We start from the raw sequence: 27,915 nt of genomic DNA on the forward strand, positions 1-27,915 counted from the left end.
TGCCTCCCTCTCTCTCTGCTTCTCTCTCTCTCTCTCTCTCTCTCTGCCTCCCTCTCTCTCTGCCTCCCTGTCTCTCTCTGCCTTTCCCTCTCCCCTCCTGCCCCCCACACCCAAATATACAAGTTCTTCCAAAAGGAGTATCTATACACCATCAAATCCATTCTGAGACAAGGACGGGGTCTTCATGAGAGTTTGCTGACTTGAGGAACATCTCACAAATATAATCTGTTAAGAGGTTCTCTGAGATGGAGCTCTGGAATGCTGGGGCAGAGTCTACAGGCCTCCCAGGTGGGCTCACATCTGGGAGATTCAAGGATCAGGTTCAAGTGTGATTCCCAAGGCCCCTGGACTCTGTGCACACTTGAGCAGTGCAGATGCTGGTGCCCTCTGCACACACTGTCCCCACCACGGCACCCAGAGCACACACTGTCCCCACCACAGCAGCCGCAGCAAATATCACACATCCCAGTGATGGCTCTTACCAGTGATGTCATATCGACTCTTGGGGTCGCTGCTCTTGGGCACAGTGACCTCAGCCACCTCCTGCCCCGTCACGGGTCCGTATCGCAGCTTGTAGTAGTCCACCTCGGTCGAGGGGTTTTCCCACTCCACGTCAAGGGAGTTCTCCGTCTCATCTGTCACCCAAGCAGTGCCAAGCACAGCAAGGTCTAGGGCAGGGGTGAGAGGGGGACAGGAAGCAGTGAAGAGCAGAGTTTCTGAGGTTCTGGGACAGGCTGTCAGTTATCAAGTCAGCTCCCTTTCTTGATGTCTCAAGAGCTGGCTTCAGCCTCAGGTCACAGTTCTCAGCAGGTGTCTGTGAGCTACTGAAGTAATAAGCTGCTGGTTTTCACATAGTCCATGCGCAGACTGTCTTTCAGGAAAGCCTCCGCCTCCCCATCCCATCAGAGGCCATGCGGCCTCCCTGTCCACACTGACTTTGGTCAAGCCCAGACTGTACCTCTCAGGCCAGCCACCCAAACCACTCGGGCCGGAGCTCAGACAGCTGCAGCCTGTACTGGGAGGCTTTGAACACAGTGTTATCTGTACCAGAGGCAGTCACAGATTACTGAGACACCCCCATGGTCTCACATGGTGTGCAGTCACCCACGCTAGAACAATCAAGACACCCAAGTTGTTCAACTACAGGGGTGCTCCTGGGGGTCGTTAGCCTGAGGGCAGACGAAGGCAATCACAAATGGGGCACTCATTATGGCCAAGTCTCTCGCAGCCCTTTCCAGCACGGACCCAGCCCTACCTCCACCCTATTCCCACCACCAAAAAGGACAGGCAGCTTGATGTCCCTGCAAAGACAACTGCATGCCAAAGTCGAATCCATCTGGATCTTCCTAGATCTTTCCCTAGAAAGGGCAGGATGGAGGCAGTGAATTTTTATCGCACCTAGAACAGTGCTTGACAGAGGGTAGGTGCTCAATAAAAATGTACTGCATGAAGGAATGATTCAACCAACTACGCTTTTCCAAATCTTTGAAGATCTAACTGGCTTTAAGAATTTTCATGAGAAAACAAGAATGTTTAAAGAGTAAGCAGCGATGCTTATCCTTCTAAATATTTTGGTGCACAGGAGACTCTGTTTCTCCAGATCAAGCCTCCACCATCCTCCATCTTGTTCTGTATCCCGGACTGTGATCTCTGTGAATTGAGTCAGCCAGTTTCCCTGACCCTCTGGCTTCTAGGTTCAGCTAGCAGGAATCACCAGCAGATCAGAGGGCAGGACAGAGAATTCTGTGGAGACACGGTGGACTACCTGCCTCCCTTTACCAAAACACCCCCACCAGACAGCTCTTTTCTACAGCTCTCTCTGGGTCCAAGTACCAAAGTCCATGTCTTGCCCCTCCAGGCAGGAGTGTACTCTCACTGATGCGGGTCTTAGGGTTTCACCATCCAACCCCTACCCACACCTTTGTGAACAGCCTGTTAAACTTTTTCAATTACCCATTTGTGTCCTGTTTTTCCCACTGAGATGAATCTGACACAGGTGGCTTCCATAGCTTCTTACCCATTACTTATTTGAACTTTCTTAATGGCCTTGGGGGTTCAGTGAGGGACTGGGGTTGCAGGTTTACCCTTTGACTGCTTGTGAGAGGGTGCAGACCCTACTAATCTCAGGGATGGGGGGACCCATGAGCCCCCATGTAGCAGGTCTTCACTGGCATAAAGGACCCAGTAATCAGAGGGCAAAGGAAGAAGAGAGAGAACTGGAACTCTTCAGAACCTAGGACTGTGGCAGCTGTGTTTTTCAGACCCCAAATCAAAGCAACTGCCTGACAGGTATTTATGGGAATAGTGAAATAAAACATTTGGAATGGGGCCTCTCCCTGGAACTCTGGGGCATCGGGTGGCTTCCTCACCTGTGGTGGCAAGTAGATGCTGTGGGCTGCTAGAAACTTCTTTCTTGACATTACGCAGGGTGACTATGTACTTGGTTCCAGGCCGCAAATTGAGAATCTCGTAGCTGTGCTGCTCCTTGGGCACTTGGATCTGCTTCCCAGAGATCTCCTTCCCCAGGGGGTAGTAGCTGAGGAGGTAGTGGTCCACCTGGCTGGAGGGCTCCCAGCTCACCAACAGGGAATCCTCCGTGCTCTTGATCAGTTGCAGGCCCTGAGGGACGACCACTGCAGCCAGAACAGGAACAGGGCAGAGGGTGAGAGAGGGAGGCAATCCAGAGCCTGTGAGTATTCCCTGAGCACTATAAAGGTGGATGTGCGGGACGCAGACCTGTGTAAGGCATCATTCCAGACCCCCAGAAGTTATCCCACAGACCCCTCACCACACACGTGCACACACAGCCAACCACCAGATCACCAGACCTCTGGTTTTCAAAGTCAGGCCCTCAAACCAGCATCTGCATCACCTGGGAACTTGTTAGAAATGCAAATGTTTAGGCCCCATCGCAGAATCAGAAGCTCTGGGGCTGGGGCTCAGCAATCTGGTGCAGGCTAAAGGAAGAGACCCCCAAAGAGGACAACGTGTCATTGACAGTTAAATGGTGCATTGGAAAGAAGAGTCCGGCGGCCCGAGGGCACACCCCCGCTCTCACCCTGGGCACAGTCCAGGCCCGAGAAGCCCTCCTCGCAGTAGCACTCGCCCGTGTCGCAGAAGCCGTGGCCGCTGCAGTCGCCAGGACAGCGCCGCTCGCTGCAGTCCTCCGACATGAAGTCCTCGTGGCACTGGCACAAGCCGCGCACGCACTGGCCGTGCCCGCTGCAGTTCTCAGGGCAGGCAGGATAGCCGCAGTCGGCGCCCACGTAGGGCTCGTGGCACACGCAGCGCCCGTCCACGCAGCGCCCGTGGCCGCTGCATGCCCCGGGGCAGGCCTGCTGCTCGCAGGCGGCGCCCTCCCAGCCCTCCTGGCAGTGGCAGCTGCAGCTCTCCAAGGAGAAGGTCCCGTGGCCGCTGCAGTGGCGCCTCAGATCTGGGAGGGAGAGAAAAAACAGTAGGCTGGGTTGAGGGGCTGTGTGTGGAGATCTCCAGAAATCGGCAGACCCTTAAGAGTGGGGCTGGTGATTTCTGGGTCTTGCACAGCTCTGTTTTGGAGGACCGCGGAGCTCTGCAAGGGAGAAAAGGTGTGTTGGCCCTTTCCAGGCCAGGCTCTCTAATCTGTGACATCTGCAAACATCTCCTCCTTTCTCTGCCTGAAAAGGCTGCAGGGCCCACCCTTCTTCCCTTTCCCTTTCCATGTGAATTCCGCGGCTTCCTTCCCTTCTACACAGTGGTCATTATTTAGTGCCTTCCTATGGGGGGGCCTTAAGTGGTACCCTGGCCGGCTGACGCCGCAGAGCAGGACTCCTGGGGGAAAAGTGAGGTCCAGGCAGGTTGGAGTTGGCTGGAACTAGCAAGGCTGGGACCTTGTGAAATGAACCCAGACTGAAGCCTGGAAAAATGAAACTGCAGAAGCTACAAAATAGCCTAGTCTCAACTGTGGGTGCTACGGAGAAGGGATTTAACCAGGCTCCCCTCTCTGACCCTACTCAGCAAGAGGCAGCTGGAGGGCGGACAGGTCAGTGCCGTCTCCTCTCTGGCCCAGCTTCTGCTTCTCAGAACACCTTCTTCACTTCCTAAAAACACTTCCAAAGTGGGGGTTCCTCAGAGGCAAGTCCATGCTGCTTATCCATAGCAGCGTCCCTGGTGCCAAGTTCTGGATCTGGATCTGATGGTTAAGGTGCTCTTAACCATAGCAATTCCTTCAGGCGTGAAATCCCATGCCAAAGTACCATTTATTATCATTGGGTCAGCCTGGCCAGCATATGTTTAAAAGCGACAAGGGTTGGGTGGCAAGAGAACCTTCATTATTTATAAAATTAAATTGTAATTATTTTACAATTTACAATTACAATTGTAATTATTTAAAATAATGATAATTTGCTGATTTATAAATTCCACTAAGGGCCAGGAATCTTCTACACTATCTCTAGTTCTCAGAACTATACTAGTTGATAGAATTATCCTTATTGGACAGTTGAAGAAACATAAGAGATTTGCCCAAAGTCACACAGCTAAAAGTGGTAGAACTGGGATTTGTAATCTCTCCTGTCTAGCTCCAAGGCCCTGTCTTTGCTGTGTATCCCATTGCTTCCCCTCTGAGTAGAGCTTAGATTCACAGGTTTGACAGCCCCTGGAAGCATTCCCATCTGGAAGCAATTGCCCAGGAGTCTAGACTCTCTGCAAAAGCAGCTGGTCCCTCCCTGCTCAGCTTCCAGATGCCCCTGAAGCTAGCACCAATGAATAAATGAATAAATAGCAGGGATGGGCCCGCTAGAGAAAACTCAGAGTGAAAAGTAGGAGCACACCAGACTCACAAAGTGCTCACGAGGCTAATGGAACCCCTGGCACATAACAGGTGCTCATCAAATGTTTGTCGAATGAATACCAAGTGGTCATCTCACCAGTAGCTCCCTGGCAGCAGCGCTGGGCACTACACTGTTTCTTCATCTCCATCATCTCTTCCTCCAGCTTCTTCACACGGGCCAGGAGGTCCTGGACACTAGTTGACAAGTCACAGTCCTTCTGCGGCATCTGAAGGCGGATGTTGTGCCTGAAGATTATCTGTTCCTCCCTGGCCTCCCCCAGGGCCAAGAGTGAAGTCCCATTGTCACTGAGGGGCTGAGGGTCAGCCTCCACCTGAACCAGGGCAGACTTAGGCACATCAGTCTTGTAGGTGTGGCTGACAGTGACCTGTTGCTCCTTGTTGCTGCAGCCAGGAAGCTCCGGAGTGGCCGGGGCGGAAGCCACCAAGAGCACAGAGCCAAGCAGAAGCCCCAAGGGGAAGCAGAACATCTCCTGGAGACTCATCCTTAGAAAGACGGGGAGCAGACCCTCCAGGGTGCCTGTATTCAGAAACATTGTAGAAGAAAGCCATGGAGATATAGTGAGGGAAGTTAGCCTTTTTTCCAGATTCTAAGAGCCCACAGGAATCCGAGAAACCAACAGAAAGAACTCATTCTATTTCTCCCAAGGATCCAACCAGATTACTTTCTGTTCCTGCCTCACAGATGGCATAGTCCTGCCTCCTGTCTTTGCTTGCTGTTCACACTGCCCAAGATGCCCTTCTCTTCACCTCTCATTCTAGGCTCACCTGCACTTATTAATAATAAGAAGAGCAGCTGTCTTGTGTTGACAGACTATCGTGTGCCATGCTTTGATCCCCGTAATCCTGGACCTTTACAGCAACGCTAATATCCTCCCTCTTAACAATATCAACAATAAGAGCTGCACATGGAGCACTTGCTATGTGACAGACACTATTCTAAATGTACTAAGTGTTTCACACTTACTAACTCATTCCATTCTCACAATTCTTTGTGGAATATACTATGATTACCCCAATTTATAGATAGGGAATCTGAGGCACTACTACTTTAAATGACTCGCCAACTGGCACCCAGCTCAGAGTGGCAGGATTTGAACCCAGGCAATCTGACCCCAGAGTCCTTGCTCATCCCCATAGCGCCACGCTGCTTTGCACAGATGACGAAACTGAGCAAGTTGTCCTGAGTCCCACAGCCAAGAAGGGAAGAACCTGTACTCAGACCCAAATCCACTGACTGCAGGGCCAGCATCCTGCTCACGACCCCTACTTGTGAACCAGTAAAATATAAGAATTTCTAATAAAATCACCTGTTCCGCCAAGTGCTCTCTGCTGCCCCCTGCCTCACCCAGCTGGAGACTAGCCTCGCTTCAGCTAAGCATTCAGAGAAATGGACCCGTCCCTCTCTGCTGGTCTCTTGAGCATTGACCTTGTGTTACAGTTACTCTTGTATATGGCTTGTCTCCCCACTAGGCTGTGAGCCTCTTAAGGACAGCACCCTGGGTTGATTTACCTTGGCGCCCTCCTGTGGCAGGGGCACAGTCACGCATGCTGAGAGGTCTGGTCACTGTTTCTCAGTCAAGCCAGGCAACCCGAGGTGGGGCAGGCGGTTAGGTTTTGCCTCCTCCCTCACCAGGAGGTAGTGTCTTCACCACTGTCAATGAGCAGAATGACTCCTCTCTCCAGCCATTTCCCCTGTGCCCGCAACCCCCATCTGGGATGGCCCAGTCTTTGCACACTAACAAGCCGAGGCAGGACGGACCACAAGAGACCTAGCTTTCAGCTCACATTTTGCTCACAAGAACCTCAGTCACAAGATGCATCCCAGTTGGGCTTACATCGCAGCAGTTATCTTGAAACTGATCTGCAGAGCTGTCTCTTGACAATGGGTTTCTGTAAGCAACCCAAGACCTGCAACGATTTATGCCAAAGTTTGAAGTCAGGAAACAGTCCTTTCCTGTGGTCTGTGTTTTGCTTGAGCCCAGGCTTTCCCTGCCCATGGTGAGAGGCAGTTGGGATATGATGGAAAGGCACCTTGGACAGGCCCTAGGACGTGCAGGCCTAAGAGTGCGTCTCCTCCTGAGCCTCTCCACCTCCTCATCTGTAATGTGGGAATGACAGTGTGTCACCCCTCTTGGATGTAGACAGCAGTGAGCATCATGTCTGGCACGTGATCAGGGCTCAGTCAACATATTGAGGTTTATTTTGTTTTCAGTCAACTACTGAATACGACTTCCTTTTCTTTCTCATCTTTTTTATTATAAAGAATAATGCTGGCCAAGCATGGTGGCTCATGCCTGTAATCCCAACACTTTGGGAGGCTGAGGTGGGTGGATCACTTGAAGCCAGGAGTTCAAGACCAGCCTGGCCAACATGGCAAAACCTCATCTCTACTAAAAACATAAAAATTAGCCAGACACAGTGGCGCATGCCTGGTATCCCAGCTACTTGGGAGGCTGAGGCAAGAGAATCGCTTGAACCTGAGAGGTGGAGGCTGCAGTGAGCTGAGACTGCACCACTGCACTCCAGCCTGGGCAACGGAGAGAGAGACTCCATCTCAGGTAATAATAATGCCTAGGTTGAAAGGCATCTTTCACCTATATTGATCAGAAAAGGAATAAATATTTCTAGCCAGTAAGCTAAATTCTAGTAATATGTAAAATGTTTAACTTTTAGTAGTCATCATTTATTTAGTGTCAGGAAGTAGAAGAAACAGGAGATGAGGAACCCTGGCAGAATAAAAGAAGAAGATTCACAATAGTATTATATGTTAAATGTTATTTATTGAGTTGCTGCTATGTACTAGGCATTGGCTGGTGCATTAGTCCTCGTAATTAATCCTCAGAGCTGTCCGGTAAGGTCAGTGTTCCTCTCCTCACTCAAAAGGTGAGGAAACCAGACCTGAGAGGTAAAGTCATTTGCTAGGGGTTGCCCAGCTAAGAAGTGGCAGAGCCAGGATTCAAACACAGACCCATCTGATTGCAAGCCTATGCTTGCTCTGCGCCAATATGGCATTCTGATACAAAGGACAAATGAGTGCAGTTAGATACATGTCCCTATGCAATGGTTTCATCCATTATACATGTACTCAAGGGATGTGCCACCACTGTGAACAAAACAGAATGGTACCGATGAAGAGTTTTCCTTCCTGTTACTCCTTTGCCCTCCCACTCTTCATGGCTCTTCCGATCACCAAAAACACGTATTGTTGATAGTAAGAGCTCACTTCTTCTGAGCACTAACTGCGTTTCAGGCACTGGTCTCCACACCTGGCAGACGGAATGGACTTGTCAGTGGACACTTCTTGTTGTCTTGGGAACTGAACCATGGGTAATAAGTGCCTGCACATTTCTTTTTCTCTCTTTCTTTTTTTGGAGACAGGGCCCCGTTCTGCTGCCAGGCTGGAGTGCATTGGCGCGATCATGGCTCACTGCAGCCTCCACCTCCAGGGCTCCAGTGCTCCTCCCACCTCAGCCTCCTGAGTAGTCAGGACTACAGGTGCATGCCACAGTGCCTGGCTAATTTTTGTATTTTTTTTGTAGAGATGGAGTTTCACCATGTTGCCCAATCTAGTCTCGACCTCCTGGGCTCAAGTAATTTGTCCACCTCAGCTCCCCAAAGTGCTAGGATTGCAGGAATAAGCCATAGCACCCAGTTGTGCCTGCACATTTCAAAGAGAGTGTGCTGCTGAAGGTTTAGGGGGGCTGGGGGTGGGGTCAGGGTGAATGGAGGGTGAATGGCAAGCAAAGAGACCAGTGCCTGATTCTAACCTGGAAGAATTCAAAGGCGGTAGCTTGGCTGGAACAGGCTGCATGGCAGAGAGAGGAAGGAGGCCACAGTGGGAGAGGCCAAGTTGATGACACAGAAACGAGGCACGTTGGAGCTGCCAAGAGGGCAGTTGAGGCCCCGAGCTGAGTTGTAGATCCACGGCTCAGCAGGAGTATGCCGCCCCAGGGGGCCACTATGGAGGACAGACCCATTGGGTGGGAAGGAGAATATCTAAAGATCCCACGGAAGCTCCCCACAAAGGAGGGGTGGCCCACACTGGGAACATCCACCGTAACAAGAGCATCCAATACGAGAGGGAACAACCACAGCCCCAGTTAAAAAAAAAATAAAAGTGCCCTTTCCCTTCCTTTCTAACCCCCACCTTGCCCCAGGCAGCAGCAACCTGGTGAAGCCAAAAGCACCCTGCATGTTGGGGAGAGAGAGCCATGCATACTGGGGAGAGAAGTGGAGGGAGGAAAGCACCAGACCTCTGCCCTCCGCCTTCTCTGCAGGTTCCAGCATCAGGCCTGAGCTGAGCAAGAAGAAAAGATGTGGCCTGGATGAGAGACTGAGGCTCAAAACTGAAATGGACTTCCCTTCACAAAAGCAATTCTAAGACCAAAGTCCACCAGAAAAGCTCTGGAATCTGCTTGAGACTTTTATCAGAGGATTGGGGGAGTGGGAGAGCCAGGAATATGACTTGGAAGGCAGGTGTAGGATTAATGATATTTCTGCCAGGCACTGTAGCTCATGCCTGTAATCCCAGCATTTTGGGAGGCCAAGGTGGGCGGATCACAAAGTCAAGAGTTCAAGACCATCCTGGACAACATGGTGAAACCCCATCTCTACTAAAAATACAAAAATTAACAGGGCATGTTGGCACGTGCCTGTAATCCCAGCTACTCAGGATGCTGAGGCAGGAGGATCACTTGAACTCAGGAGGTAGAAGTTACAGCAAGTCAAGATCATGCCATTGCACTCCAGCCTGGATGACAGAGCGAGACTCTGTCTCAAAAAAAGTGAATAAAATAAATAAATAATAATAAAAATGATATTTCACACAATGGCCACCCTTAGACATTCAGCCCAAAGATAAAAGTCACACACTCTTCTCCACTTAATCCCCAGGATAGGAATGGAGGCTCAGTGGCATTCAATGGCATTGAACACCGTGCCCTGATTATGCAGTTGATGAGCCCACAGCCACAGATGCAACCCCAGGTGCACAGTATCCAGCCATTAACCCCAGTGCACTTCTGCCATTCCCAGTAACAACACATATTGATCTCTGAAGCACCTACTGTGGTCATGACAGCATATGAATTTTCACTGTCCTAAATCTTCTTCCTGAGCAAAAATAGAGCTGAAAAAGCAGACTTCTCTGCCCATGCCTTCCATCCCAGCCCCCACTCCTAGCCTGAGACATAAATGGAGTGCAGATGGTTTTCTGAAGAAGTTCTCAACGAACAAAAAAAAAAAAAAAAAAGCCATGGACTCTTGCCATAAACCACAGCTAGGCTGCCCAGAGCCTAGGTCTACAGTGTTTGTTTTTGTACCCTGGAATATGAGAAACCCCAGAAACCCCTGTTGGAGCCCTTGGTGTTGCCTGTCCTTCTGATTTGTAACAAGATGTCCTCACTAATTACTGTGTCTCAGATTCCACAAGTTGCACTCAGATTTTCCTGGGTAGGATGATTGCTCGAAAGAAGATGAGAGCAAGGGAAATCCTCAACCTAACACTCTGTCAAGTGTAATGAGCAAGAAGAGAAGCCTGCTGGCTCTCCCTCCAACACGTGGCAGGGGAGAGACTCCATGTTTAACAGAAGAGAAGGATGACTTCATCGACTCTTTCAGTATGCACAGCAAACCACAGGCTGAGCTCCGCGAGGGTGGGGAGCGGGCAGGGAGGGCAGCAGATTTTCCCAAGCAAAACGCAGGGTGATGCATTTCCAAATAAGGAGGATTATTCTTCTGAGGGGTATTTTCCCATGGAAAGTGGGATAAATTCTGCACAGATGCATGAAGTGGGGGGCATTTACACGCAGGAAATATGTATGCAGGAACCACAGGAAATCAGTTGTTCCCGAGAATCATTGTCTTACAGAGGCTAATCAGGTCTTTAATTCTGACTGCAGGAGGGGTGTTGGATGGTGTGGGAGGGTGGGAGGCAGAGATACAGTGAGACTCAGGAACAAATGCTGCCTTGTATTGCTTTTACCAGAAAGGCTCTTTGAAGGGCACATGACTGATCATGGGCTATATGGATGGTCCCCCTTACTTCTGCCTTCAGATGTTGCAAGGGCTCTAAGCTTCTGCTGTGTTCTCTCTCGGTATCTGCATCTACCCCTGTGGCTTTCATTTCTAGCCAAATATTGACAGCCACCAAATCTGTATGCATGTTCCTCGCCCAGGCATCCCTTTGAGCTCAGAGATGACAGTGGCCGTGTTTGTGTTGATTCCCTCTGTATCCCCAGCCTCACAGCACAATCCTACCAAGGTAATATTTTGTGAAGTAAATAGTAATAGCCACTGGATGTGTGTGTGTGTGTGTGTGTGTGTGTGTGTGTGTGTGTGTGTGTCTGTTCTTATTAGATAATGGACATTGTGCCAAACGCTATAAAAATTATTTAATCCTCAAAATCCTAGGAATCAGTTGATATTCTTTGTGACAGGTGCTCGGAGAATTTAAGTAATTTGCCAAAGGACACACAGCTAGTAAGCAGTAGAGCTGGAATCACACACCAGGTCTGTCCACTGCCCGTGTGTGTGTTCTTTCTCTCTCTGTTATATGTCCTGTTTTTTATTTTATACAAAATAAAATCAAAACAAAACAAAAAACACCAAATGTCCTCCTTTCTGCCACATGTTTTTCAGAGAGGGTTTTTCCTAAAAATAAAAGGAATCCAAGGCATATTGGGTTTTCAGTTAAAAATTAATACATCAATAACTAAATCCTGTGCCTGTACTTCCTCTGAGGGGTGCCAAGGGTGATCCCTTGGGGACATGACTTGTGTTCCCCCACAGGGAGGTTAAGTCCCAGTTGCTTCTCACTAGAAGCTGGAGAATTCCCTTCCTAGGAAACACCAAAGTGTACAAAGACTTCTGTCTGCAGGGGCAGATGGCGACCAAGCCTTGGCCAAGGAAGGAGGATGGCCCCTGAATCCTGATGGTCCTCTTGGACCCCAGGGGTGGATGGTCTCTGTGTTACCTCATTTTCCCCAAAGAAGGATACACACCCTGGGTAACGGGAAAAAAAAATGCTACTTATACCAAAGAAGAGAGGTAGCCAATTTCTAGCCACTGTTACAGACCTTTATACTTAAATTCAGGGCTTTCTCTGGTTCCCTTATTATCTCATCCTGCCTCACCAGTTAACCACAAGGAAATGAAAACACTGCTTTGGGTTTTAGAAAAAGTGTATCATCGTGGATTTCCAGCAGAGTCACTTACGAAGATATTCTATCCACAAATGACAGGGTAGATATCATTAAACTTTGAAGGAAAATGAGGGAGATGAGTAGCTAGGGATGCCTCAATGTCACAAGTGTCACTGGCAAACTTGTCACTCCTTCCTTAACTCTCTTGGGCATATTTTGCTAATGATCTACAGCTTGGGCCCTGAGTGACTCAGGGGTCTTCCCTGTACTCCCCAGCTAACTTGTTCCATTACAGCAAGTTCTCAGCTGGCCGAGGAATCTACCCTGGCTCAACCCACCTTGAACTGGAGGCTCAGGAGACCGATTTCATCTCTGTATCTCTTTCTCCTTCAGAGAAGGAGAGCATGCAAGAGCATGGATGTACAAGGGAGGTCTGTCTCTCCTAGGTTAAACTCCAGTGCAAGCAAGTACATACAAAGTTTTTATTTCTAGTCTTTGTGACATTGAACTCTGTGCAAGCATTGCATACAGGATACAAGACAGCTAGGTGTGGACGAGAATGAAAGTTTGGCTTTATGTGATAGGGCTTAGTATGGTCACATTCTGGGCATCACTCTGTCCTCCCCATTCTCCCAGTTCTGTGGGACACCCAGGGAGTGCCCAGGAAGTCCTTGAAGGTGACTCCCACACCACCGTCCTGGAATCCTTTTCCTGGAGAGCTGCCCCATCAAGTCTGACCACCTACCTGAGACTAGAAAAGATCAAGAATGGGTCTCTGACCAGCCTCAGCTCTCAGTCACTTTTTCAGGGGTAGCCACGGGCTCGTTTTGTTTTGACAACTGCCTCTTAATCTGCCTTGCAAACACTCAAATGGGTGATCATCATGGTAGCTACCATTTTCTATGCATCTGTGCAAAGCACTTTAACATCTCCTCTTGAACATCAGGCGAAGATGTTCATTTACCCCCAGAGGATGAATCACTTTCTCATAGAAAGAACTTCCTTTAGCTTTTGTGGAACCAAGCTCATGCACAACAACAAGATAAAAAAGACACAGGACCTAAATTCAGGAGCCTTCCTCTCCCATATTCAGCCAAACAGCCAGTCCCCAGAATGGCTAAGTATTACTTTGTATACGATTAGCCCTAATCCCCATGGGTGTGAGGAGCATCAGATTAAAACAAAACAAAACAAACAAAAAACTCTGCAATTTCTTTCTTTAGTTAACACATAGTTTTTTTTATGTATTGAAGTAGCTTTAAAGTTCTAGTCTTCTAGCAAGGAGGAGAGCATTTGCTAACTTCCAAGCATTTGCGCTGTTCTACCCACATGCGCTGGGTACAGATTCAAATGGTGACTGGGCAGCATCCGCAGTGAGTCCATCGTGGTGAAAGCAGCAAAGCCCCTGTCCATCTAGGGATCAGGCCTGAGATCTCAGCATCCTCAGCTCACAGACTGGTGACTCCAGATGCTGCTACAGGACCTAAACCATGATCTCATGTCTGTATTCAGATCCTACAGGAGCCAAGCCTCTGGAATGAGCAGTGAATGAACAAATTTTTCCACTGGGCTTGGGCACAATTTCCTCAGGCATCTTCTCAGAAACAGAGCTCGGCCTAGCCTACGTTTCAAACCACAGAGCAGCACTGGACTGGAAAACTAGAAGCCACAGGATGGTTTGAAATCATTTGTTCTATTTTCCCTCCATCGGGAGTCAGCTGCAACCCACAAACGTGGGGACATCGCAGGACTTAGAATATGAAAGAATGCCAGGTGCCTTCTTCCCCTCTCTCCAGGAAAATTGTTATCAGTGTTGATACTGTATTTCTTCCTGTGTCCGACACTCACCTTGATTCTGAGTCTCCAACAAATGTCGGAATGTCAAGAGGCACTGATTCTTTCCATGCCAGCTACCAATATATAGCCCTGACCAAGCAAAGTATCACCTGATGCCTTGGTGAGTCCTCAGCTTTTCCAGGAACCACTGGATTTTAGGCACTGTGGCTAACCTGTGTCCAGATGTGGGTAGTTTATTACTCTCATGTTGGAGCTTGTTCTTCTTTGTTTTCTTTAATGCTTATATAAGCAACTCAGGTTTCATTCTTTTAAGTGAAACCCTGAAGCCCTGCCTGTTCTCATTCATTCTTTCTCTGTCCTTCCCCCAGATCTCTCCCAAGCACAAAAATTAATAAATAAGTAAAAAGTAAGACCTCCGGCCAGGCGCGGTGGCTCAAGCCTGTAATCCCAGCACTTTGGGAGGCTGAGGCAGGCAGATCACGAGGTCAAGAGATCGAGACCATCCTGGCCAACATGGTAAAACCCCGTCTCTACTAAAAATTAAAAAAATAAATAAATAAATTTAGCTGGGTGTGGGGACATGCACCTGTAGTCCCAGCTACCCGGGAGGCTTGAATCTGGGAGGTGGGGGTTGCAGTGAGCCAAGATTGTGCCACTGCACTCCAGCCTGGCAACAGAGCAAGACTCTGTCTCAAAAAAAAAAAAACACAAGACCTCCAAAAACTAGTTTAACCACATCATTTTTTGAGATGCCTTGAAATGTTTTCTTTGAAGTATGGGGATTTGGAAAGAAGTTGTCATCTTAACAAATAATAATTAAAACTAAACGTCTGGATGTACTTCAAAGCTGTTCAAATACATTTGCAAACATCCCCTTAACTGATTCACACAAAATCCAGGAAAAGGGAAGTTATCACAGCTTCCTAACCATAACTAAATTAATCATAATTAAACAAATTATGTTTTAGGATTTAAATGAATAATGTTTAAAGTTCTGTTTTAGGATTTAAAAGAATAATGAAATATAACAGATACCAAACTATCCAATTAAAGAGAGAGAGAAAGCTTTGATGTTGTAAAGAAGTTAAAAAAGAAAAACAGATGAGAAGAAACATCTTAAAGGAAACATTTTATACAAAATGTGTTACTCCGGGTAGAAACTGATACAACACGGACCACATCTGGTGGGGTAAGAAGATAACTACCCTTAGCCCTGTCTGGGATTGGGGTACAATACTGAGGACGCAGTACACAGGTCCTGGGGAGGTACTTCTCAATTCGTTTTAACTCTTCATGGAGGTGATAGGAGACTACACTGCCCTGATTTTCGGGGTCGAGATCTGAGGCACCTGAACCTCCAATTTTGATCTCGTCCACACTGGCCACGTTCCTCCCTCCAGTAAGTAAATCTTGGGCAGCTAGCACTCTTACCTGGAAGGCTGCAGGGTGCCTGTTCCAATGCTGCTGCTCCTGTCAGCTGGTCTCCTCCCACTGTAGATCGTCCCTGGTTCTCTACTCTCCTTGGCTTCCCTCCCTGGGTTTAAATCCTGTCTAGGCCAGAGGAGGAGCCAACAGAGACTCCTGCGTGTTTTCCTCCCTACCCAGCAGGGACTCCGTTAAAAGGTAATGAGCAATTCCTTCTCTTATTCTAACTTGGAAAGAAAAATATATATATTTCCTTCTTCTTTTTCACTTTGATTACACAGCAGCTAAAAATACTGGAGGCTATTTCTATTCAAGTGGATCCAGAATAAGGATATTAAAAGAGTTTGCCTGTCTCCTGGCCAGGAGCTGGGTCTCGGGGTTCAAAAGTGCATTTACAAACTTTCTTTCTCTTTTTCCTGTTTCAGGCTTTTAAAATGGGAAAAAGCCTTTAGCACAGAAAGAAATGAGCAGAGACCCTCAGAGACAGAAGCACTTCTGACTTCCCTCCTTCCTCCATCATCTCACGTTTGTGAGTAGCAGGAATAGCAGACTGGGGACATTCAGTCCCACAAGCCCACTCCGACCCTCACCCCATCCCAAATGCCTCCCACACACCAACAGTACAAGAGCTCCAAAACCAGGGAAGAATAGTCACTCCCCTTTCTAGCTGCCCTTCCCCTTTTGTCTTCAGATGGACAGGCCTTCATCCTTCCTATGAACCAGAGCCATTTCAATAAGGCATGGGCTGACACCTGCCGCCCTTCCTTACACCCCCGTCCCTCTCCTGCTCTGCGGGAAGTAGATTCTGGAGTGCAGATCCACAACAAAATGAAGGACCCCATATGTTTCCGGTTCACGTGTGTCAGCATCAAATGCTGCTGGAGGGAAAGGAGAAGGAGAGAGAGGGGACCAAAGAGTGGCCCCAAGAAATTGGAGGTGGGGGGCAGAGGCAGGTTGCCCATATCTGAGGCTTGTGTCTGTTATTTGCAACTTTGACAACTTCTTTGTGGTTGAGCTTGCTTTACTATAAAATAGGAATAGTGTCTTATGGCTATTGTGAGGTTCAAATGAGTAGATGGGGTAAAGAACTTAGACTAGTCCCAAGGACACCGTGAGGACTTAGTTAAGATTACCTGCTACTATCATTTTTTAATTCTCCTTATGTATCCCACTAAATCGTATTTGATCCTCTCCCCCTCAATCCAGTTGGGTTTATAATTCTCTGCCCTTCACTTACAACCACAAATTGTTCTGCTCTCTGTCCCTGGAATCTGGACCAGCTATATGCAGAGGTGACCAGTGGAGTATAAACCAGGGTCACCAGAAAAATCCCCAACTCCCAAACATCTCTTTTCTCCCTTGGACTTTTTTCTCTGCTTCTTAAGAGGGAAAATCTCTCCTAGAGGATCCTAAGACTCTGTTGCACCTTCAAGTTGCTCTCCTTAATTTCATTTCACTAATTCTCCTCAAATGAGTGGTCTTCACCAACTCTCTCCATGGCTCCCTCTTCCATACCCTCAATAGGAGTAACTAAACCAGTGCACCAAGCTCCTAAGAAGCCACCTTCCTCCAGCCTCTCCTTATTAACAGCCAGTATTAGTTAGCTGCAGAACATGGAGCTGTAACAAAGAGACCCTCCAATGCAGTGGCTTAACACCACAGGCGATTTCTCTCACATAACAGTTGAACACAGTGGCCCGGGGCTGGTGGGCAGTGTCGCCGTCCACAGCACACACCAGCCACTCTCTAGGGCCATCATTTCCCAGCCAATAGGAAGGGTAAAGGGATAAGGGCAGATGGAAATGCATGCTCATTCCTTACAAACACAAAAACAAAAACTTATTTTATAATTTTCTTCAAGTCAAACTCAGACTTCCAGAAAAATTGTAAAAATATTAAAAGATTCCCCATATACCCTTCACTCACATTCTTCAAGGTTAACATTTTATCATATTTGCTTTATCATTCATTCTCTCTTAATAGCATTCCCTGAAAACATTTGAGAGCAAATTAAAGATATGATTTATCTCTTTACCCCTTTATGTCTAAAAAACTTCAGTATGGAGTATTTCCCAACAAGGGCATATTCTTCCATAACCTCAATACAATGATCAAAATCAGGAATTGACACTGACATAATACTATTGTCTAATTTACAGACTATATTCAAATTCCATTGATTGTTTCTCTAATGTCCTTTATAGCAAAAGAAAAATAACTAATTGGCTCTGGATTCAATCCAGGATAATTAATTGCATTTAGTTGTCCTGCATTTAAAATTTTCTTATATTGAAATAGTTCTTCAGTCTTTATCTTTTATGACCTTGATATTTTTGAGGAGAAAACATCAGTTGTCTTAAAGAATGTCCTCCGTTTGCATTTGTGGTGTTTCTTTATGCATAGATCTAGGCTGTGCATTTTCGGCAGGCAGCCACAGAAGTGGCATGTCTTTGATCCATCACATTGGGAGACGCTTGGTAGCAGTCTGTCCCAATGTTGGTGACGTTACCTTGGCTCACTTGGCTAGGGTGATATCTTCCAGGTTTCTCCATAGTAAATATTTGTCCGCTTTTATTTAACAAGTATATTATGGGATGATTTTTTAAACCATGTAAATATTCTGCTTCTTTTTAAATTTTCACCCACTAGTGTTAACACCCATTGTTGACTCTTGCCCAAAACAATTATTAGTATGGTGGCCGCCAGATGGTGATTTTCCTTATCTCATCTTTCTTTTTATGTTTATTACATAGAATTCTATTACAAAAAAGAATTTTTCTTCCCCCACCTTTATTTTATTAATTACTTTATTTATCTATATTCTAAGTGACTCATATTCTCTTTTTTATTCTATGGGTTATATTCCTGTACTATAATAATTTTGTTGCTCAAATTGCCCCAGATTTGGCCAGGGGGCACTTCGGGCTGGTTCCTGTGTGTTTTTAACAGGCTCCTACCGTTCTTTGAGTGTTTCCTCACTTTCTGGCACAGCAAGGTATTCCAGACTCATCTTGCACTTCTCCCGCCCAGTCCTAGAAGCAACCATTTCTGCAAGAAGCTTTATTTCTTTTTATTGGAGAATGATGCATGTTTTGGACAATCCTAGAAAAAGCACACATCACTTCTTCTGCATCCCATTGGCTAGAATTTAGCCAATGTGCACATACAGCTGCCGGAGAGGCTGGCGCAATGGTTGTGTTCAACTAAACCTCAGGAGCTCTGTGAGTAAAGAAAGGAAGAAAGAATAGGGGTTGATGGGCAGCTTGAAGTCTGCCACAGAGCCCACCCAATCACCCCAGCAAAATGTTCTCCCTGAATTCTAAAATCTAATCTTATCACATCCCTGCCCCAAATCCTCCAGAAACTCTTATTACTTACAGGATTAAGCTTCTAAAATTCTCTGTAACTGCCCCATCATGCCCCTTCCTATGCACCTCTATAACCAAATTATTCCTCTGCTATTTACAAATACAAACCATCAGTTTTTTTCCTTATTTATTTACTTATTTTTGAGACGGAGTCTCACTATGTCGCCCAGGCTGGAGTGCAGTGGTGCGATCTCAGCTCACTGCAACCTCCAACTCCCAGGTTCAAATGGTTCTCCTGCCTCAGCCTCCCAAGTAGCTGGATTACAGGTGCCCACTACCACACTGGCTAATTTTTATATTTTCAGTAGAGACGGGTTTTCACCATGTTGCCCAAGCTGGTCTCAAACTCCTGACCTCAGGTGATCGACCCACCTCAGCCTCCCAAAGTGCTGAGATTACAGGCATGAGCCACCGCATCCCACCCAAACCATCAGTTTTAAACAACTCAGCCTCCTCCCAGTCCCTGGTAAACATGATGCTCCATGATGTCTCTGGACACTGGGGATGCAGCCCCCACTTCTTGAAGTCCATCTCTTCTCCACCTCCAAGAGATCTTCTCAGATTTCCTTACTGTAATCACCTGAATCAATGTGAAATGTTTACTTTTTTAACAGCTGGCTTTAGAGAGACAACTAATGCCAGCTGTTAAAAAGCCAGCTTTTTTTCTTAGACAGACAACTATCTTTGTTCAGGAAAATACGTAGGATCCTAAGGACAAGTTTGCAAAGAAAAAACAAATAAACAAAAAGGCAAAACTGCTCTGCATGAAATAAATAGGAACTGGCAGTGGGAAAACAGGAAAGATTGTAAGATTATAAAGGTTACAATTACAAAGGTTAAGGCCTGGGAGGAGTGGGGCAGGTGATATAGGAAAATCACTCTTAAGAACAAGAATGTCTACTCAATGTTACACTCTTTGCTTTGCTTTCTTTACTTTCTTTCTTTTTTTTTTTTTTTTTTTTTTTTTTTTGACAAGGTCTCACTCTGTTGCCCAGGCTGGAGTGCTGTGGGCAATCTTGACTCACTGCAACTTCCACCTCCCAGGTTCAAGTGGTACTCCCACCTCAGCCTCCCAAGTAGCCAGGACCACAGGTGCACACCACCACAACTGACTAAGTTTTGTATTTTTAGTAGAGATGGATTTTCACCATGTTGGCCAGGCTGGTCTCAAACTCCTGGCCTCAAATGATCCACCCACCTTGGCCTCCCCAAGTGCTGGGATTACAGGCATGAGCCACCACCCCTGACCTGTTTGCTTTGTTTTCCGTAAATCCCTCTTCCTGGTCCCAAACCTTAAGTCCTCCATCCACACAAATACTTTTTTCAACTTATGTGATGGGGAAAGAAAACCCAAACAGGAGCTACATTGTACACTTTGGTCAGCACTGCACAAGGAATTGTCTGTAAGATGTGAGGCATAGTGCTACAGACTTCAAAAGAAGCAGGAATTCAGGTCCAGGCATGACCCCTAGGACATAAGCCCTTCACCCTACCCAGGACAGAATCCAGAGGAGTTGGTGATGGATGTGGAAATGGGGAGAGCTTGAATTTCCCACCAGTTGTAGGATGGAGGTTGGAGCCAATTTTATTTAGCTCCCTAAGAAAGCTGATCTTGGCTGACACCTGAGCTATAGGATTTCCTCTCAGAATTCTTCATTTAGAGACTTTCAGTAGTAACTAGCTGTTAGTTGTGTCCGCGCAGAGGCTCCTTATATTCGGTACAAGCTCATGGAGAATTCGGACTGTTTTCTTGTATTGCCTTCACTACCTATGGTATTGTGAAGTACGTAATAAGCTACCTGAAATTCCATCATGACAGATTTATGCCTCAAGATGCCCAAGAACAAGGTAAATTCCCCAAAGAGATGAGGCCTACACTGTGGTACAGGCCCTGTTTTGCCTGCCTCCCTGACAGCCTTGCCCTTCTTTCCCAAGAACCCCAATTTTATTTTGCTATCTCCTCACTGCCTCCTGATCTTGTTTGAGTTTAGGGGAGGGCTCTGACTGATCTAAGTCAACCATGGTAATTTCATCACCCTTGCCAGTGACTCATTTAGACAAGGACATGCAGTGAATTTGGGGGTCAGTGAGACCTGAAAAAGAGGACATTGATGGAGATTCAAGGAATAGTTGCTTCCCTGAAAAAAAAAAAGGTGGGGGGGGGCCTGGTTTGGTGGCTCACACCTATTATCCCAGCACTTTGGGAGTCCAAGGCAGGCAGATCTCTTGAGCCCATGATTTTGAGTCCAGCCTGGACGACATGATGAGACCCCCCTCATCTCAAAAACACAATAATGGAAAAAAAGAAACACACAAAACACATATGCAAACATTAGCTGGGCATAGTGGTGTGAGCCTGTAGTCCCAGCTACTCTCGAGGCTGAAGCAGGAGGCTCACCCAAGCTCAGAAAGTCAAGGCTGCAGTGAGCTGTGATCATGCCACTGGACTCCAGCCTGGGCAACACAGTGAGACCCTATCTCAAAAAAAAAAAAAAAAAAAAAACTCGAAAGATTTGGATATTGTCACATCTACACAGAACACCTAGAACTGTGACAGACACCTTATATCCAACCATAGGGGTGCTAGCCAAAGACAAAACACACCAAGGATGTTGGAACGGAAAATGGAAGAAACCTGGTTTTTTATGATGTTGCTAACCTGCTGAATTAACCACCTCTCAAGTTTTCCTACTTCAGAACTCTCTGGAATCAGGAGTTGTTTCTTAGAGCTGCTAGCATTCTAAGAGATTCAACTTTTTTTTTCTTTAGAAACGTGTAAAGAAAAATGATACAGGAGACTATACTCAAACTAGGGGAATAGTTTAATGTGAAACTAATTTCAATGCATTTTGTCCAAATAGTATATCCCATTCCAGAACAACCCAGAAAAAAGTCACCGATTCAAATGATGGTTCAACCAACATGTTATTATATCTTCTTTTATTTGAGAAAAAATGTAGGAGAAAGCATTCCAACTTCAGTCATCTGTGGTCATCTCTAATTGTATTCATCCTAAGAAATCACCAAAAACCCAATAGGCCAATGTGCTGGCTCTAAGGGGGCCTGAATCAGTTGTCTAGTTTGGAGACCTAGTGCTGGTCTCAGCTGGTTTTGATCTGTTAGAGCTGGCTGGAAGCTATGTCTTCATATCTTTAATTAGGATTCTGCTGAATCTAAAAGAACTGAAACCAAAGCTGAACAGACCTCTAGGGTCAAGATCTTGTGCTGGCTCTCTCTCTCTCTTTCTGTGTGTGTGTGTGTGTGTGTGTGTGTGTGTGCACACGCACACGCACCTTAAATTATATTTATTCTGTACCCATAGATCATTTTCTTCTTAATCATCCCTTGAAATAGATTCTGAATCCAAGTCTCCAATAGTGCTTACAGAGATGCACCACCTTTAACTTTAGATGTGTGTGCCTGTAAAATCAGAGAAAAGAATGTGGGATTCTGCAAAGAAGGTTTATTACTCCCTTCAAGGCAATGAAAGACCTTGATTCTTTTCCCATCAATATTTTCTTCTCTTGGGTCAATATTTTTTGATATCCACCTCAGTAGAAGTCAATATCTTCTCATTAACCTCTTTTGGCAATAGCAGTTGCTATAAGCCAATGACCTGGTGTGTGAAATCAGAAAGCTGCATTTGCAGTTAGGGGCCCAGAACCTAGGGGCTGACAGTTCGGTCCTTAGGAGTCTCTTCATAGGTTACCCATAGGTTGCTATTTTGTAAATATCATTTTCATTATAAAAGTAATTTTATAATGAAATTTTATAATGAATTTATAATTTTTAATAATGCATTACCCATAGATTGCTATTTTGTAAATATCATTATTTTCATTATAAAAGTAACTTATTATTGTAGACCAACTAGAAAATGTATAAAAATATAAGAAATAAAATCAACATTTTCTGTAATTTTCACAATCAGAAATAACTAGTAATTTTTTCTACTACTGTGTTCATATATGGAGAGACATATATATCTGTGTACATACATAAAAACAAGATTAAACAATTAACATTATACAGGGAATTTTTTTCTGCTTTTTGCTTATTTTTTTTGAGATGGAGTTTCGCTCATATGGCCCAGGCTGGAGTGCAATGGCACGATCTCGGCTCACCACAACCTCTCCTCCCTGGTTCAAGTGATTATCCTGCCTCAGCCTCTGGAGTAGCTGGGATTAAGGCATGTGCCACCACGCCCAGCTACTTTTGTATTTTTAGTAGAGATGGGGTTTCTCCATGTTTTCAGGCTGGTCTCGAACTCCCAACCTCAAGTAATCTGCCCCCCTTGGCCTCCCACAGTGCTGGGATTATAGGCATGAGCTACCCTGCCCGGCCGCTTTTTGCTCTTTATATAGTAACTTTTTTCTCCATTTTCTTACATTTATTTTAAAGGATATGCTTTGTAATTTTGCACAGCATTCTAGTATGTACATCAAATATGTGGGGGAAGGGATTGGTTGCAAAGGGACACAAATTTAGGGCGGTGCTGGAAATGTTGTATATCTTGATTGTAGTGGTTGTCATAGGACTTTATACTTTACCAATGAACTATACATTTTAAAAGCGTAAATTTTAATATATATAAATTATATCTCAATAAACCTGATTTAAGAAGAAAAAAAATAAGACTTGCTGAAGGATCACCACATAAGCTGATTCAATGTTGCCCAGGTCTTGGTCTACCCTGTAATTCTCTCTGTCTTGGCAGCACACGGTAATCACTTGGGAAGTTTTAATTTTAAAAGTTGCCAGTGTTGGGTTGGGGAAGAGAACCAGAGACTCTGATTTAACTGGCCATGGGTCGAACCCAAGAACTGTATTTTCTAAACGCTCCCCTGGTGGTTCTAAAATGCTCAAGTGCATAGCCAGAGTTGAGAACTACTGATCTACACTATAAGTCATTTAGATCAGGGAGACAGGAGGAGAAAAAAATGGAGTAAGTAAATTTCACAACCATAAAATCATTTTATATAATAAATTTCACAAGCTAAACATTTATTAGTACACCGATTTTCTTTGTCTTATGTCCCACAAAGTCCTGAGATAGTCATATTTTTTTGTATTTAATTCACATACCATAAAATGTATCCTTGTAATATGTATGATTTAATGGTTCTTTGTATATTCAAAAGGTTGAACAGCCATCATCATTATATAATTTGAGAACATTTTTTTTTTTTTTTTGAGATGGAGTCTCGCTCTGTTGCCCAGGCTGGAGTGCAGTGGTGCGATCTCAGCTCACCACAGCCTCCACCTCCCAGGTTGGAGCATTCTCCTGCCTCAGCCTCACAAGTAGCTGGGATTACAGGGTTTTCGCCACTACACCCAGCTAATTTTTGTATTATTAGTAAAGACGGTGTTTCACCATGTTAGCCAGGATGGTCTCGATCTCCTAACCTCATGATCCGCCCTCCTCGGCCTCCCAAAGTGCTGGGATTACAGGCATGAGCCACCACGCTTAGCCAAGAACATTTTTATCAACTCAGAAAGAAACTCCACACCTGCTAGCACTCACTTCCCACTTCCCCTCCCCTAGTCCATGATAACCACTCATCTACTTTCTATCCCTATGAATTTGCCTGTTCTGGACATTTCATATGAATTGAATCATGTATTATTGGCCTTTTGCGTCTGGCTTCTCTCACTGAGCATAATGTTTTCAAGATTTATCCATGTTGTAGCATTTATAAGAATGTCATTCCTTTTCATAGCTGAATAATCTTTTATCATATAGATATACCACATTTTGCTTATCTATTCATCAGTTGATAAAGATTTGGGTTGTTTCCACTTTTTGCCTTTGTGAATAATGCTGCTAAGAACATTTATGTCCAGGTTTTTATGTGGATGAATGCTTTTATTTGTCATGGATATTTAACTAGGAATGGAGTTAATTTCTGGGGCATATGGTGACTCCATATTTAATTTTTTGAGGAACTACTAAATGGTTTTCCAAAGTGGCTGTACCATATTATATTCCAACCAGCAATATATAAAAATTCCAATTTTTCTGTGTACCCACCAACACTTTGTATTATTTGTCTTTTTTACAGTAGGTCTGAAATGCTATCTTATGGTTTTTATTTTCCTTTCTCTAATGTTTAATGATGTTGAACATCTTTTCATGTGATTATTGAACATTTCTATATCTTCTTTGGACAATCCTTTGCCCATTGTTTCATTTGGTTTTTTGGGTTTTTTATTTTGTTGTTGTTGAGTTGTAAGTGTTCTTTATATATTCAGGATACTAAACCTTTCATAGATAGATGGTTTGCAAACATTTTCTCCCATTCTTGGATTGTGCTTTCACTTTCTTGATAATGTCTTTTGAAGCACAACAATTTTTAATTTAATAAGGTGCAATATTTTTTCTTTTGTTGCTCATGCTTTAGGTGTCATATATAAGAAACCATTGACTAATCCAGGGTTATGAGATTTACAAGCTTGTTACAGTTTTAACTTTAACACTTAAGCCAGTGATCCACTTTGAGTTAATTTTTGCATATGATATGAGGCAAGAGACCAACTCCACCCTTTTGCATGTGCATATCCAATTGTCCCAGGAGCATTTTGGGGAAGGACTCTTCTTTCCACATTAAATTGTCCTGGCATTCTTTCCTGCTGAAAATTATAGTCACGTGCATTTTTTAAAAAGTATTTAATTTATACTTCCACCAACAGTGTAAAAGCATTCCTATTTCTCCACATCCTCTCCAGCATCTTCTGTTTCCTGACTTTTTAACGATCGCCATTCTAACTGGTGTGAAATGGTATCTCACTGTGGTTTTGAGTTGCATTTCTCTAATGACCGGTGATGATGAGCTTTTTTTTTCATATGTTTGTTGGCCACATAAATGTCTTCTTTTGAGAAGTGTCTGTTCGTATCTTTTGCCCACTTTTTGATGGGGTTGTTTTTTTCTTGTAAATTTGTTTAAGTTCCTTGTAGATTCTGAATATTAGCCCTTTGTCAGATTGTAAAAATCTTCTCCCATTCTGTAGGTTGCCTCTTCACTCTGATGATAGTTTCCTTTACTGTGCAGAAGCTCTTTAGCTTAATTAGACCCCATTTGTCAATTTTAGCTTGTGTTGCCATTCCTTTTGGTGTTTTAGTCATAAAGTCTTTGCCCATGCCTATGTCCTGAATGATATTGCCTATGTTTTCTTCTAGGTTTTTTATGGTTTTAGGTCTTAAGTTTAAGTCTTTAATCCATCTTGAGTTAATTTTTGTGTAAGGTGTAAAGAAGGTGTCCAGTTTCAGTTTTCTGCATATGGCTAGCCTGTTTTCCCAACACTATTTATTAAATAGAGAATCATTTCCTCATTGCTTGTTTTGTTTGTTTGTTTTGAGATGGAGTTTCGCTCTTGTTGCCCAAGCTGGAGTGCAATGGTGCGATCTCGGCTCACTGCAACCTCTGGCACCCGGGTTTAAGCAATTTTCCTGCCTCAGCCTCCTGAGTAGATGGGATTACAGGTACGTGCCACCATGCCTGGCTAATTTTTTGTATTTTTAGTAGAGATGGGGTTTCACCATGTTGGTCAGGCTGGTCTCGAACTCCTGACCTCAGTTGATGTGCCCACCTCAGCCTCCCAAAGAGTTGGGATCACAGGCGTGAGCCACTGTGCCCAGACTCTCCATTGCTTGTTTTTGTGATGTTTGTCAAAGATCAGATGGTTGTAGATGTGTGGTGTTATTTCTGAGGCCTCTGCTCTGCCGCATTGGTCCGTGTATCTGTTTTGGTACCAGTACAATGCTGTTTTGGTTATTGTGGCCTTGTAGTGTAGTTTGAAGTCAGGTAGCATAATGCCTCCAGCTTTGTTCTTTTTGCTAAGACAGTGTGGTGATTTCTCAAGGATCTAGAGCCAGAAATATCATTTGACCTAGTATATACCCAAAGGATTATAAATCATTCTACTATAAAGACACATGCACACGTATGGTTATTGCACCACTATTCATAATAGCAAAGACTTGGAACCAACCCAAATACACATCAGTGATAGACTGGACAAAGAAAATGTGGCACATATACACCATGGAATACTATGTAGCCATAAAAAGCAATGAGTTCATGTCCTTTGCGTGGACATGGATGAAGCTGGAAACCATCATTCTCAGCTAACTAACACAGGAACAGAAAACCAAACATTGCATGTTCTCACTCATAAGTGGAAGTTGAACAATGAGAACATATGGACACAGGGAGGGGAACATCACACACCAGGGCCTATTAGGGGTTCAGGGGCAAGGGGAGGGACAGCATTAGGAGAAATACCTAATGTAGGTGACGAGTTGATGGATGCAACAAACCACCATGGCACAGGTATACCTACATAACAAACCTGCACATTCTGAACATGTATCCCAGAACTTAAAGTATAATAAAAAAATAAAAATTAAAAATAAAAGTATTTACCTCTGCTCACGTGGAAGAAATATTTATGTAGTCTGTCTGTTGATTAGGAACACTAAGTCTAATTATTTACACCTATATACCAGTGGACCTGGTGCCTACTAGCTGTGGCTTCTAAGTGCCAAGTTCCCATAGCTCCTTAATACATACTTTTTAAATAAATTGATCTTGAGGTCAATCAATTTAGTAAACATAGCATAATTTATTTCTGATCAAGTTGATTAGTCTGATTCAAGTGGATCTCTATAATCAGCCAAAAGGACCAAACCAGCTTGTCAAGTTGACAGCCTTAGAGTGAAATAATGGAAGAATTCTTGGGAGGACAGTTGCCTACCAAGCAGGACCACAATTTTGTCTGGTTGTTTACACCTCTTCCATGTGACTCGTATTAAATCCTGATCAATTCTAAGCCAGTCATAGTAATTCTAGTCTCCCCAACATTGTTTGATTTAGAAAAGAATGTTTGACCCAATTCTGTCAAATGAGGCTTCTGGAACAGTTCTCCAGTATAGGAGGAGTTGGTCTTTCTCCTTCCAGTGATGGTTGCCCTCCTTGCCTGGAATGTGGCAGCCATTTTACAACTATGAGGGGGCTAAACGGGACAAATGATGACAGAGAAGAAATATGGGAGGAATCTGGGTCCTCAATGATATACTTGAACCTCTAAGTTAATCACTCTTGGTGCTTTCTTACCTTGGGATTTTTCATTATTTGAGAATATGTATTTCTTCATCATTTAAGCATATTAGGGCAGGGTGCTATTTTAATTGTACTCAAATAATTCTAATCAATATAGAACTCCTAACTTTTCACAGAAAATGCCCTTCATACTGCAAAACTTCCAAAGGGCTATAAAACTGGACACAGTGACTTGGAAATTTGAAATTCTCCAGGAGTAGAGTCTCCAAGCTTAGCCCCCAATGACGCTTCCCTGA

The 27,915-nt window shown here is 44.9% G+C and overlaps 1 protein-coding gene across 1 annotated transcript in view; it reads right to left on the reverse strand.

Annotated features, from left to right (window-relative positions):
• Positions 1–15,273, reverse strand: part of TNN (tenascin N) — a 64,347-nt gene extending 49,074 nt beyond the window's left edge. The window contains exons 1-5 of the mRNA XM_017529950.2: positions 15,199–15,273; positions 4,905–5,345; positions 3,059–3,433; positions 2,370–2,633; positions 483–668 (exon numbers count right to left, since the gene is read on the reverse strand). Coding sequence (XP_017385439.1) covers positions 483–668; positions 2,370–2,633; positions 3,059–3,433; positions 4,905–5,310 — 1,231 coding nt within the window. The 5' untranslated portion in view covers positions 5,311–5,345; positions 15,199–15,273. The remainder of the gene's footprint in view (positions 1–482; positions 669–2,369; positions 2,634–3,058; positions 3,434–4,904; positions 5,346–15,198) is intronic.
• Positions 15,274–27,915: the final 12,642 nt, after the last annotated feature.

The sequence above is a fragment of the Cebus imitator genome, unplaced genomic scaffold (assembly GCF_001604975.1).
Source record: "Cebus imitator isolate Cc_AM_T3 unplaced genomic scaffold, Cebus_imitator-1.0 Scaffold62, whole genome shotgun sequence".
Taxonomy (NCBI): Eukaryota; Metazoa; Chordata; class Mammalia; order Primates; family Cebidae; genus Cebus; species Cebus imitator.